Below are 12534 nucleotides of genomic sequence, written 5' to 3'. Positions count from 1 at the left end.
AAAGTTTTCATTTAAATTTGGAAAAATATCACTGTAGTATTTTATGTCATAAAAACAGAGTGATAACATGATTAGATCAGTATGAAACAGTTTGCGCGTCATGGTTTAATGCTGCAGTCCAGTTCATTGGGCTCCTTCTGGTGCACCTGCCGCAACCACTGGGAAATTATATTGTTTTCTACATGTAGGGCGGCCCGGTGATCCGGTGGTTAGCGCGTCAACATCACAGTGCAGAGGTGCAGGGTTCGATTCCAGCTCCGGCCTCCCTGTGTGGAGTTTGCATGTTCTCCCCAGGCCTGCGTGGGTTTTCTCCGGGTACTCCGGTTTCCTCCCACATTCCAAACACATGCATGGCAGGCTGATTGAACACTCTAAATTGTTCCTCGGTGTGAGTGTGAGCGTGGATGGTTGTTCGTCTCTGTGTGCCCTGCGATTGGCTGGCAACCAGTTCAGGGTGTCCCCCGCCTACTGCCCGAAGACGGCTGGGATAGGCTCCAGCAACCCCCGCGACCCTTGTGAGGATAAAGCGGATCAGAAAATGGATGGATGGAGGGTGTCTACATGTGTTTTTTTGTTTGTCTACATCTGTGTTCAAATATCTGTTGGGTAAAGCCACGAGTGTTGATGCTAACCCTTAGCATGGCAATGGTATCTTCCATCATATGTTAACGTTAAGTTAGAGGGGGATGTTCTTCAGGCAACATACTTTGGTTCTTTTAAATATACGTGTAATTCTCTTTGTTGTATGTTTAGCTTGACAGTAAACTTCAAGTTTGGAAGTCTAAGTGAAGCTCAGAGGCAACGGCACTTTTTCTGTCACATGCCCCAAACTATGGAACGACCTCTCACTGCACTTTAGGCAAGCCCCTTCATTGTCTATTTTTAAACGTGCCTGAAAAGTAGCTTTTAACCTCTGTTACTATTTTAATGTCTTGCGATTGATTGGCTGGCAACCAGTTCAGAATGTACCCCGCCTACACCTCAAAGATAGCCGGGATAGGCTGCAGCACATCCCGCTACCCTTGTGAGGATAAACAGTTTGGATAATGTTTTTAAATGATGTTCTGTCAATTGTCACTTTGTTTCAGTGCTCCATAAAGAAGACTTGAGTTGAGAATGAGGTAGTATGGTGAAACGTAAAGGCAGTTCATGACTTCAGTTTGAATCGGCAAAATTTCTCATCTTCTAGGGAAACTGAAATGGCTAACTTTCAAAGTCGAATTGCTACATTATGTTGCGTTCAGCTAGTTTAATTTTGTATGTACTGAGTACATGACAGATTGCAGAGTGATGCCCGGTGTTGCAATGTCACCATTGCTCTGTTGAAATCATGTATTTGAACCAACTTATCAGTTAGAATTGTTTAAATATTTCAACTTATTTGGTGCATTTCCCAAATATTTTGATGGAATTTGAGCAGCCAGGCCCGCCAATGCATCATTTAGAATTCAAGCTCCAGTAATGACACACAGACCAACAGTTTACAGGAAAAAAAAAATTGTTTTTTTTTTCTTTTTTACTGAAAAAAAAACTGTGGTCATTTTATAATTTTATAGCATATGATTGTATAAACATAACATAGATGCACATCAATGACAATCAGTTACATAACATTTCATTACATAACATAACACATCTATTCCTCTTTTAGCAGGTGAGAGTAAAAGTTTTTTTTTAAGAGGTTCAAATCAAAGTCAAAGTTTGTCATACAGTGTTAAGTCAAGTTAAAACAAAGACAATTAGAAATCAATTCGGAATTAACATTTCGTCCATTCATAACTGAGGGCGATGACATCATCAGAATGTCTTGAAACCGAGTGGCACATGCTTGCAGAAATTCGAGCGAAAAGCGAAGATGCGATGCGTGAGGTTTGATGGCCCTGCCTCCAACACGGGCGGCATTGAAATGGTTGATTGCAAGTGCGGCGACGGAGTCTGGCAGCAGCTTCCACACACACTCTGAAGAGGGGAAGTGGAGATGGAGATCAGGGTGTAGCGGTTGCAGGTTATTGGGGGTTTGCCCCATTGTCTCTGTGAGTGCTTTAGTGGAGTTAGTGGAGGATGTAAACGGGGTGCTTCAGTGGTTATCCGGTGCACACACTCAGGTCAGCTGCAAGTCACCACATTGGGACCGGCCGACTGTCCGAAGGGTGCAAGGGGGTTGAGTGAGGGTGGTCGAGGGGCAGAGAGCGGTCACAGCCTGTAGTCACCATGGAGATTTCAATGGTTTGTCACCCATCGGTACTGAGGAAGATGCTTCCTCCTCCTCCTCGGAAAACGCGAGGGTTGCTTTACGAGTTCTTGGCGACCATCTTCATGGTGATGGTCTTCACCTCGGAGTACTCCCTCAGGCCGCTCTCTCCCCTGCGCAACAGCAAACATTAGCCTCAGATGCTAATCTGTCTTCCGCTCTCAAAATAGATACAACATAGAGACGACTTCGGCACTAATTGCGGCAGATAACTTCTGATCTGAAGGAAGATGCTCAAGTTGCCAAATAGTGGGGGGAGGAGGGACTTATGATCGATACTGACACTGTACACCGCTTTAGCCATGCCCCAAAAATAAGGAAATGGTGAAAAACTGTTTCACGCTACATCTCCTCATCTGCACATTATCAGCAGTTTTCATCAAGCGTGTATACTGATTGGAATTGACATCACAGTGCCCATGAGCTCGGCTTGCCAGCGTCGCGTGACTAAACCTGGAAAACAGGTGAGCCAGGAGGTTACTCGTCAGCAGGTGGCAGTACAGTGCAAAATGGCAGCCCACTGAGATGGACAAAAATGGATGGATGGATTTTTCTGCTTCATTCATATTCCGCCATGTAATCAAGACACTGTTTTAGTTGGGGCACATAAATTATATTATTGCAAAGAAAGTTTTTGAATTGACTTCCACTTTAATGGGGGGGGTACTACATCTTGGCTTGGCTTTGTCACTAGAGCGTGGTTTTTTTTCTCCCCCACCTCCCTCCTTTGTGGTTTCTTTCTGACTTCCGGGTTGAGTGAATGCTGGCGCGTCTGGCTGCCGCTGCTCAACCCGTTCTGTGTTTTATTGTTTTTGTTCCTGATTGTAAAGTGTCCTTGCGTGTCTTGAAAGGCACTTATAAATAAAATGTATTATTATTATTATTATTATTATAGCAAAAAGCTCATCTCGGTAAAATGCTTTTAATTGAAGTGTGATATATAGATTTTTTTAAATGAAAAATTGTGTGATACTTTTTAACAATCAACATAGAAACATTTTAAACCAAAACATCGTGTAAAAATAGCATTTAAATTTTTTTAATTTTAGATGTTATAAATGGTATCTAATTTATTATGAAAAATGACTGGAACAATAAAGTGTGAAATCTACATTGGTATTTTTCATGAAAACATTAGTGTGCCATCTTTTAACGTTTTCACTTTTTCTTTTTGTGACCTTTTGATATTTGATATTGTCTAATTGCACTCCAGTGGTGCCTTTTATGAGTTCATTCCTTTTCCGATTGAGCTCGTAACTGAATTTATTCTGATCTGAAATTGTAAGGCACAGAATGTTGGGTGGATGGTTTGGTTTTTCGTTGTCATGTCTTCTCATGGATGGCTCATAACTGGAAAAAAACGTGGAATTTGGCGCACTGGTACAATATGTCGAGGTATCATTGTATTAGAATATGCGATGGGCCAATATAATGTGCAGTGGGCCACAAATGGCCCCCGGGCCGCACTTTGTTTATGACTGCTTTACGCAGTTGGATCGTACGAATGTCTTGTGATGAGCTAATTTGCTCAGTGACGTAAGAGCACGTTGTCACCGTTTGTGTTGCTGGTTTTATCTTTATGGCTGAGCAGTGTTTTTCAGACAAATATTTCTGTAATTATGACTTTATTACCGCATTAGCATCGGTTAGTTATAAGGTTTGTTCCCAGGCACAAATCCAGTCCTCATCATTTCAAAGTATTTAGTAGACTTTTCTCCAATCCGATTTGAGCTTCAACACATTTTGCTTCATGGCTAACTGCGAGAGACTCTTGGCACAGGAGTTTGGTCATATCCTCTCAAAAAAGCCCTAAAGTCAATATTAGTGATGTTGTAGTTCGTTGTGTACACTCAGTGGACAGTTCCTCACAAGTCATACTTACAATTCACGTCCATTGCCAGACATTTTATATCCTCCAAATGGACACTGTGTGCTGAGAGCGTTGAAGCAGTTTATCCTAAAAAGTACACAAAACATTCTTCACTATTACTCTTGCGCGTTGGACTCACGGCGTTGAATTTTTGGCCAAAGCAGAATATCATAGCAGCGTTCATGAAGATGGATGGAGGAACATGTCATCACCAGCGCCATTGCTATTTTAGCCACCCTCTGGATTTGATAACATAATCCCATTAGTTTTTTTGCAAACACAGCTGAAAGTAGTCAGTTGCATATTTGGGAGTTGCTTAACTTCAGCCATCTGGGGAAGACGACGTGGAATTATTCAATGCAGGAGAAATTCCAAAGCGAAATAAAGACTTCATTCCGGGTTAAACGTCACAATTTGGTGCCAGTTCATTGAGGACGTTTGGATTTGAATATTTTGAGACAAAGCTGAAAAAGCCAACATTTGTTATGTCATGTCACATCAGTTATGGTTAAAATCAGACAATTTGTACATTCTGTTTAACAAAAAAAAAAAGAAAGAAAGAAAGAAAAAAAAACAGAAAAAGGAAACCATAATTGTGAGTTCACTAATCTGACTTCAGAGATGATGGATTAAAAGATGCAGAGTAAAGAACAACAACCATGAATCACATTAATTGGTGTTCTAACGGGTGCCTCAAATGAAAGATTTGGGAAAGTAACCCGTGGAACCTCCAAAGTCAAACTCTCCAAAAATGGCACAATTTGGAATTAAAATTCCCTGGAATAACTTCCTCAACTAATCTCACCAGACTTCAAATCACACATGTGATTTTACGCCTCACAATGGCCTATTTTTAGTTTTCTTTGTCACTCCCAAAGCTCACCGTTGATAACATGAGAAGAGGAATGACATGACCATGACTTAAAATACAAATCAATTTCATCCATGAATTAATTAATCTGAATTTGACTCACTCTGCAAACACTTCCCTGCGATCTCCATGTTTTCCATCAGGCATCATCGGAGGGTGAGGAATAGCACTTCATTTTAGTTTAATCGTACACTTAGCTTCTCTAAAACATTGCCCGTAGAGTTCAGGAATAATTTTCTGATAGCAAGAGTTTGAATCTAAAAAGAAAATAAAAATAAAAAAGACCTCCTGTCCGGCTTGATTACATGCATCCAATTTTACTGTGGCCCAATAGGTTTCTCATCTGCGCAGTGACTGTCCAGGCAAATCTTTCAAGAACTTAAAGGTTTCACCGGGCAATCACGGCTTATCACGATCATTCCATTTTGTTCACCGTGGCCTGAAATGGGGCTGCGTGGCCGCCGGGGACATTTTGCAAATGTAGCTTTTCCTAGTGGGCACGATTGCAGTCAATTATCACAAGTGGTGAAAAATGTTGGCTCGTGATTGTTAGCTAAAAAAAAAAACTCCCCTGAGCCAAAGCGCTCTACGCATAATTGTTCAAGAAAAATTGCACAATTAGGGGTGAAATCAAGAAGTAACATTTTATAGCCATTTCATTACACGTCATGACATTAAAGTTTCAATTTACATGTACAATAGTGTTGTAGTTGTGAGTCGCTGTACTCTGTTGCGGTGTTTTACATCAGGATGTCTATGCTGCGGGCTAGAAAAGGAAGAAAAAAAAAAACTTTCTTGTGTAATGATAGTGAAATGGCAAATGGCCAGCATGGAGTTAGTGAGCGCCAAGTGTACAAAGGGCAGGTAAAGGAAACTTACCAAACGGTGCCAGCCTGCATGGCTGTAGAGACGGTCATGGCTTTGTTGATGTCGCTCGTGAAAACCGCAGCGGCCAAACCGTAATCTGTGTTGTTGGCCCGCTCGATCACTTCCTCCATCGTTTTGAACTTCATGATCTGCTGTACTGGTCCAAAAATCTGCAAAGCATTTCAAAACATACACATGGCTCAACTCAAGAGGTTTGTAATGGTGATTGACTGAATTGCGACCTCCGCCAAGGCGGTTATATTTTCGACGCAGTTTGGTTGTCTGGTAGCGAGAATATGCAAATAAACGCCTTCCACGAAACTTGTTGGAGGGCTAGGGACATGGAGCAAGGAAGAACTCATTCACCTTTTTTATTACACTCATGAAAACACTTTTTTTTTGCACTTTTGAACTCTCTTCATTTGTTTTACTGTTTTGCATGTATTAATTTTGTATTATTTTATCACAAAACTGTATTGCTATAGCAACCACTGTAGATGTGTATTGTCGAATGAGACCAAAATACATTCCACTGCACATTGCAATTCTTCAATATGTATCATATGTACAGTACACTGTAAAAAAAAAAAAAAGATTCTTTGGATGTACTTGCACATGATTAAAATGTGGCAAACGTGTGTCATTTTCAAATGTTTTTACTCAAAACTAAACCAGTGATATGTATTAGTTGAACACATTTTAGTCATGTGCAACTGAAAATCAAGTACGTTTTTTTTCAGTGTATCATGTGTTTTTTTTAATTCTTTTTTTTTTAACATAAAATATCGGGGTCCAATAATAGCATCAGCTGAAAACGTATTTTGTGAATGTATTTATTTATTAATTTTATGGGATACCATGTTGCGACATGTTGGCATTTAAAGGGATGTTTTAAAAACCCTCTTTGAATGGGGACCAAATATAACTGTGAACTGCATTTTATTTTTCATTGTCTGCGAGTTTTTTTTAAAAAATCATATTGTCTTGCTTCCATAAATTGCTCTGGGTGTCGATTTGGCATGTGTTGTTATAATTGGGAAATACACATTTTATTCCACATTATAAGCAGTCATTAAAACGACAACTTTAAAAGCACTTTAAAAATTGTAACATGAATCATTTTGAGCACCAACCAGCAAATTATTTTAGCCGTTTCAAGTCATGACTGCCAAATATATAGATACTGTAAGTGGAAAGTATAATATGATTGGCAGTGATGTATACTCATACAGTGATGATTTCTAATACAGTCATTATGTACTGTAAACAAAATTGTAGATTAGCGTTACAAGTTTATCAGGCCAAATCTTCTTGGCCCTCTTCCCTACACCGTGCAGGAAAAGGAACATTGCCATCATTAGGACCATTGTTGTCATTTTAGCTGTCTCTTTTTTTTGGAAGAAAAAATAGTTGCTGGAGGGGTCCGAAAAAAAAGTTACTACAAATTGTAAAAATGTCACTAAATTGGCAACACGGGCAACATTCTCGCAACACTCGCTTGGACTTAACATCCCCGCTTGTGCACATATAACAAAAGCGCAACTTTCCAAATGAAAGCACCACATAATTTACGTTTGACTTTGACTTCATGGTCACTGTGGGACTTTCAATCTTTAAGTGACACAATGCTGCATGGCTCCCGCCGCCTGAGGGAAGAGGTGTAGTAGTTTTACGACGCTTCACACGTGGGGACAGACCACTATATCTATGTGTGTCCCCGGGCCCCCAAAATAGGAAATGGACAATGGTTAGACATACAAGCTGTCCGCCTGTGAGCAACTGTACCTCTTCTCTGGCGATTCGCATGTCGTCCCTCACGTTGGAGAACACGGTGGGCTCAATGAAGAAGCCCTTCACGCCGAGAGCTTTGCCTCCACACTCCAGTTTTGCGCCTTCACTGATGCCGCTCTGAATGAACTCCAGCACGCGATTCTGTTGCTCCCGACTGATCTGTTAACAAAAGAGACACGCAATAAAAGGCGAGGGAGTCGGATTTTCCCCAAAAGATACGAGCTCCGATCAAAAAAAGAAAAGCGTTTGCCCTCTCACCTGTGGACCCTGCTCCGCGGTGGGATCAAACGGGCTGCCTACCGTCCTCCTCTTGGCTCGCTCTACGCTCCTGCGCACAAATTCCTCATAGATGGGCTCCTCCACGAAGACGCGCGAGCCTGCGGTGCAACACTGGCCCGCGTTGAAGAAAACGCCCTGGTGGGCCTGTTCCACCGCCAGATCCACTGAGGAAAGAGCGAGTCAAGTCATCAATTTCAAGAGGATTCAAATCTTGATTACCGGTAACTTTCTTCGGCAACAAAGATGAAAAAACAGAAATCGCCACATCCGCGAGGCTACTATTACCTTGTGTAAATGTGACACCTGAGAGACAAGACCCTGCTGTTCCGCACAAAGGGTTAACGGACCCCCGTGATTTATGAGTCTCGCCCAAAGCACTGACTGAGTCAGGGTCTATTTTCCTGATTTACAGACCTCGGGGAAAACCTCTCACGGCTGTTGAAAGCATTTGAACGCCTCGCCTCGGACAGTTTGTTGAGCCACTTCAAATCTGTCTGAAACTCATCCTTCCAAAACCCTCTCATGTTAGGATTCTCACACCTTCTGCATATTCTGTTCTATTGGGGGGTCCGGAAAATACTCTTTGTTGAGTGCGGTGACCTCCACGTTTCCTGGATGCAGGATGATAGCATTTTTGGAATATGAAACCTGTTATAAATTTAAAAACAAAACAAAAAAAACTCCTGAAAATAAATTCCTCTCACAAATTGCGGCGCTTTGTATTTATACTCATTTGTCGCAGGCTACTTTCAAAAACGACATGAGACTGGATTCATCAGACTCATCAAGATTGAAACAACTGATGAAAAAAGACAATGATTCTGTGAACAAAAGTCCCAAAATAATCAAGCACAGTATTTCTGTTAGTTTGCCGTTCACTTGCATAGATGGGAAAATTCCTCGATCTGAATTTGATCTGAAAATTCATTGTTATTGTCACCGTTCATGCCAGATAGCATCCAGCATTTTGATGGCGGTGCGGACACCCGCAGCGGCTCCTCTTGTTTTATGTTGAGAGGGAATTTGACAATAAATTTGTATCCAATCCAATCCAATCTCGCCTTTACGCTTGCCCGGCAATGCAGCAATGAGGAAAACATCACTCGTAAACTTACTGTCGGCATCTGCAAATATGATGTTTGGATTCTTGCCTCCCAGCTCCAGCGTCACTCTCTTCAAGTTAGTCTTCCCAGCTGCTTCCTGGATCAGTTTTCCAACCTAAAGGGAAACAAAATATATACGATAGTGACGCAGGCCCAATGCCTCCTCACTAAATCAAGTGGCGGCGTCGAATTCCTTCAGTTGCGCAGTCTTGCACAAGCACAATGAGTTTTGGAGGTACTAACGGAAAAGCAATATGAATGAGGAGGGGAGGAAAGCGAGAACAACGTGTGGGTGGCTCCTTGTCAACTTGCCACAAGAGAAGTGGCGTGCTCATACACAGTGTTGGGGTAAAAGCGTGACAAAAGTAACATTTAGGCAATAACACAAGTAATCTACCGAGTTACTCATGTTTTTGTAAAAGTATTTCTTACTGAGTTACGTGACTCGTGTCAACTTTGGGAGCCACAAAACAAAATGTACAATAGAAGTTGTGAATCGAAACAATCACCATTCCATTTCTTACTCAACTATTGCGTTTACATAGCAAAGAGGTGTGCCTAGACCATAGAGCGGGGGTGTCAAACTCATTTTTGTCACCGGCCACATTGTAGATACGCTTTCCATCGGATGGCCGTTATGACTGTGAAACCATATAAATGTTTGATCATCTCCTTATATTTTTTACATTTACACTGCACAACAAATTGATGCAAAGCTACTTTTGAAATCAGATTTGTTCAACTATTAAGTGACTGTAATAGTGGGGATTGGAAACAAGAACATCCTTGCAATATCGAGGTTTTGCTATTTATTACATAAGAGAATTTGAAATTTGAGAATCTAGTTTTACACCTGTGCCATTGAGTCTCTCGAACAAATGCTTTTTTTATATTAATGCTATTGTCAATGTGTTCCAATGTCCACTAGCTAGCTTAAGAGCTATCCCTCCAATTCACCATCTTGCTCCATGTGCTGCGCGTGGATCCCCCAAAACAGAGGCACTTTAGAAAAAGTGAACAGTTTATTAGCTTCACGAGCTCGAGGGCTAGCGAGCCGACCAGTGACGGGCTCGGCCAATAAGCCACTTCGTCACTTGATATTGTGTCAGTGTCTGGGTCCACATATCAGAGACGCTACAGGGAAAGAGCATTGCCTTTGTAAAGGCAGATTTATTGCCCTTCGATCGGGCCAGTGAAGCGAAAGCAAACAATTATTTTATCCAAGAAAACCACCTCTATAAACAAAAGACATGCTCTCAGTATGGCTCCTGAACTGTCAGGTGTGCGTTGTTGGCGCCGCACCGCACGTTTAATCAGACAGCATAACATTTTCCTTGGACTCATGTGTCTTTGATCAGAGTAGTGGCTGACTAAGGGCGGGCTAGCGTGTCCACAATGAGAAGTAAACATAACGTGCTGCGCTGCCAGACTCTCCCACGAGGAGTCACAGCCTCACGTGAGTCGCCGCGGGGGAGTCCAACCCGAATCCACCTGCAGCCACACACTTTGCACAGCACCAAGCTGCACTCAGCGAGGAGATGCTCCTCTCTTCTGTGTTATCCCGCTACTACTTTTGCGGTGACTCACTGTCTGGGCATGGACGGCTTCTGACAGCACTGGCTCGTTTCCACACTAATTGATTCCAGATCACGCAAAACAACAGGAAAACTTGTCGGGGGGGGAAAAAACATGCTGGCCACTCTCATGGGAAATGTTCAATCATGACGGGGATGATTAAAAACAAAAAATATGTTTGTCTTACTACGTGTAGGTGCCTTGATGCAAGATTGCGTGAGAGGGAAAACAAGTTGGGCAACATCTTTTAATTCACGTCTATTTCTGTAGAACTGTTTTTCCACATCCATCCGTTTTCTATCGCGCTTCCCCAGCTGAGCAGGAGACTCACTTTGGGCGAGAGGCGGGGTACAAACTAAGACTGGCCAATATTTTTTGAAAGGTGATAATATATTTGTGTTGAATAATGAAATCTTGATGATATTCTTGCTGTATTTGACATGTATTTTATCTATACATATACTCGTGTGAATGTGCGCGTGTGTGTGTGTGTGTGCATGTGCATATATATATATATATATATATATATATATATATATGTGTGTGTGTGTATATAATCCGATATATATTTTCCGATCCGCTTTATCCTCAAAAGGTTCGCAGGGGTGGGGTGTGGGGGGGGGGGGGGTCGCTGGAGCCTCGGCAGGGGACATCCAGAACCCGTTGCTAGCCAATCGCAGGGCACACACAGACGAAAAACCATCCACGAGACAATTTAGAAGGTTCCAATGTACCATGCATGTTTTTGGAATAGGGGAGAAAACCGGAGTACCCGGAGAAAACCCACGCAGGCTTGGGGAGAACACACATATATGTATGTGTGTGTGTGTATATATATATATATATATATATATATATGCATTGTTTGAATGTTGTTCCCATGCTTGTGTGCACTCCTGACCCATATCGCAAAAACATGCACGTTAGGTTAATTGAAGACTTTAAATTGTCCACAGGTACAAATATGAGCAAGTTGTTTGTCTATATACGCCCTGTCACTGACTTGCGATCAGTCCAGACTACCCTGCCTCTCTCCAGCTCACTCACAACCATACTGAGAACAAACTTTCTCGATGATGGATGAAGGAATGGAAAATTTAGACCAGATCCTGGCGATGCGTGGCTAGCTTCACCCCGTAAAGGATGCCCGAAAGCGGTACCCTTCCTTAGCTTCTCACAATGGAAAACATACTGAAATGTACTCTGCTTGGTGTAAACAGGTCATATGGAAGCCTTCAGGTATGTCTCTGCTTTTGTAACTGCTTTTGGCTTCTTGTGATCTTGATGTGTGTGTGTGTGTGGGGGGGGGGGGGGGGGGGGCTTATCATAGGGCAGCTAACAACGCATACCCCTAGAGTCAAAACAGACCGTATAGATTCCGTAATCCAAAGTGGTCACGGCTCATTTGACAAAAAGGAGTTTGCGAAATACAGGCTGGCAACATTAAACCATTCACTCTACTTTGGCTTTACTATAAAAGCTTTTATCATCTGGGTTTGTATGCAGTTGAAGAGATCAGATATGAATTCATGGTCTGCCGGAGAAGAATCTGCTGAGTTGCCAGAGAATGCCGTTGGATCCTTTCGCTAACATGCTTTGTTCTTGAGAATTTAGCTTGCCGGGAACCGTTTGCCTATCATATAGGCAACAACAGTGCGTGGATATCCTGTGGAGGGTTAACAGAGCAGGACCAGTGTTTTAGACAGATGTGTTTGTATACTCTTGACAGAACGAATGCGCGCACATGTGCAAGATAAAATCAGAGATGGCTGCCAAAAGGAATAATGACAGGGCTCGCCGTTTATATAAGACTCCATTTGTTTGTCATTTAGGCTCCAATGCCGGCACAATGTCCTCTAATTAGCCGGCACGCTCCTGTGCGTTGCGCGTGTTGGTCACCGTGTCACCATTGGCTGGTCTTCCACAT

General features: G+C 42.2%; 1 protein-coding gene across 1 annotated transcript in view; it reads right to left on the bottom strand.

Annotated features, from left to right (window-relative positions):
* Positions 1-1475: 1475 nt before the first annotated feature.
* The window catches only part of aldh1a2 (aldehyde dehydrogenase 1 family, member A2), a 30827-nt gene continuing 19768 nt past the window's right edge, over positions 1476-12534 (bottom strand). Inside the window, exons 8-13 of the mRNA XM_086106977.1 lie at positions 9045-9147; positions 7909-8093; positions 7645-7809; positions 5872-6029; positions 4134-4208; positions 1476-2364 (exon numbers count right to left, since the gene is read on the bottom strand). Coding sequence (XP_085963103.1) covers positions 2292-2364; positions 4134-4208; positions 5872-6029; positions 7645-7809; positions 7909-8093; positions 9045-9147 — 759 coding nt within the window. The 3' untranslated portion in view covers positions 1476-2291. The remainder of the gene's footprint in view (positions 2365-4133; positions 4209-5871; positions 6030-7644; positions 7810-7908; positions 8094-9044; positions 9148-12534) is intronic.

This window comes from Hippocampus guttulatus, chromosome 3, assembly GCF_054856545.1.
Source record: "Hippocampus guttulatus isolate MCC_2025c chromosome 3, RoL_Hgut_1.0, whole genome shotgun sequence".
NCBI classification, from domain to species: domain Eukaryota; kingdom Metazoa; phylum Chordata; class Actinopteri; order Syngnathiformes; family Syngnathidae; genus Hippocampus; species Hippocampus guttulatus.
This window is presented reverse-complemented; position numbering and strand designations above follow the sequence as displayed.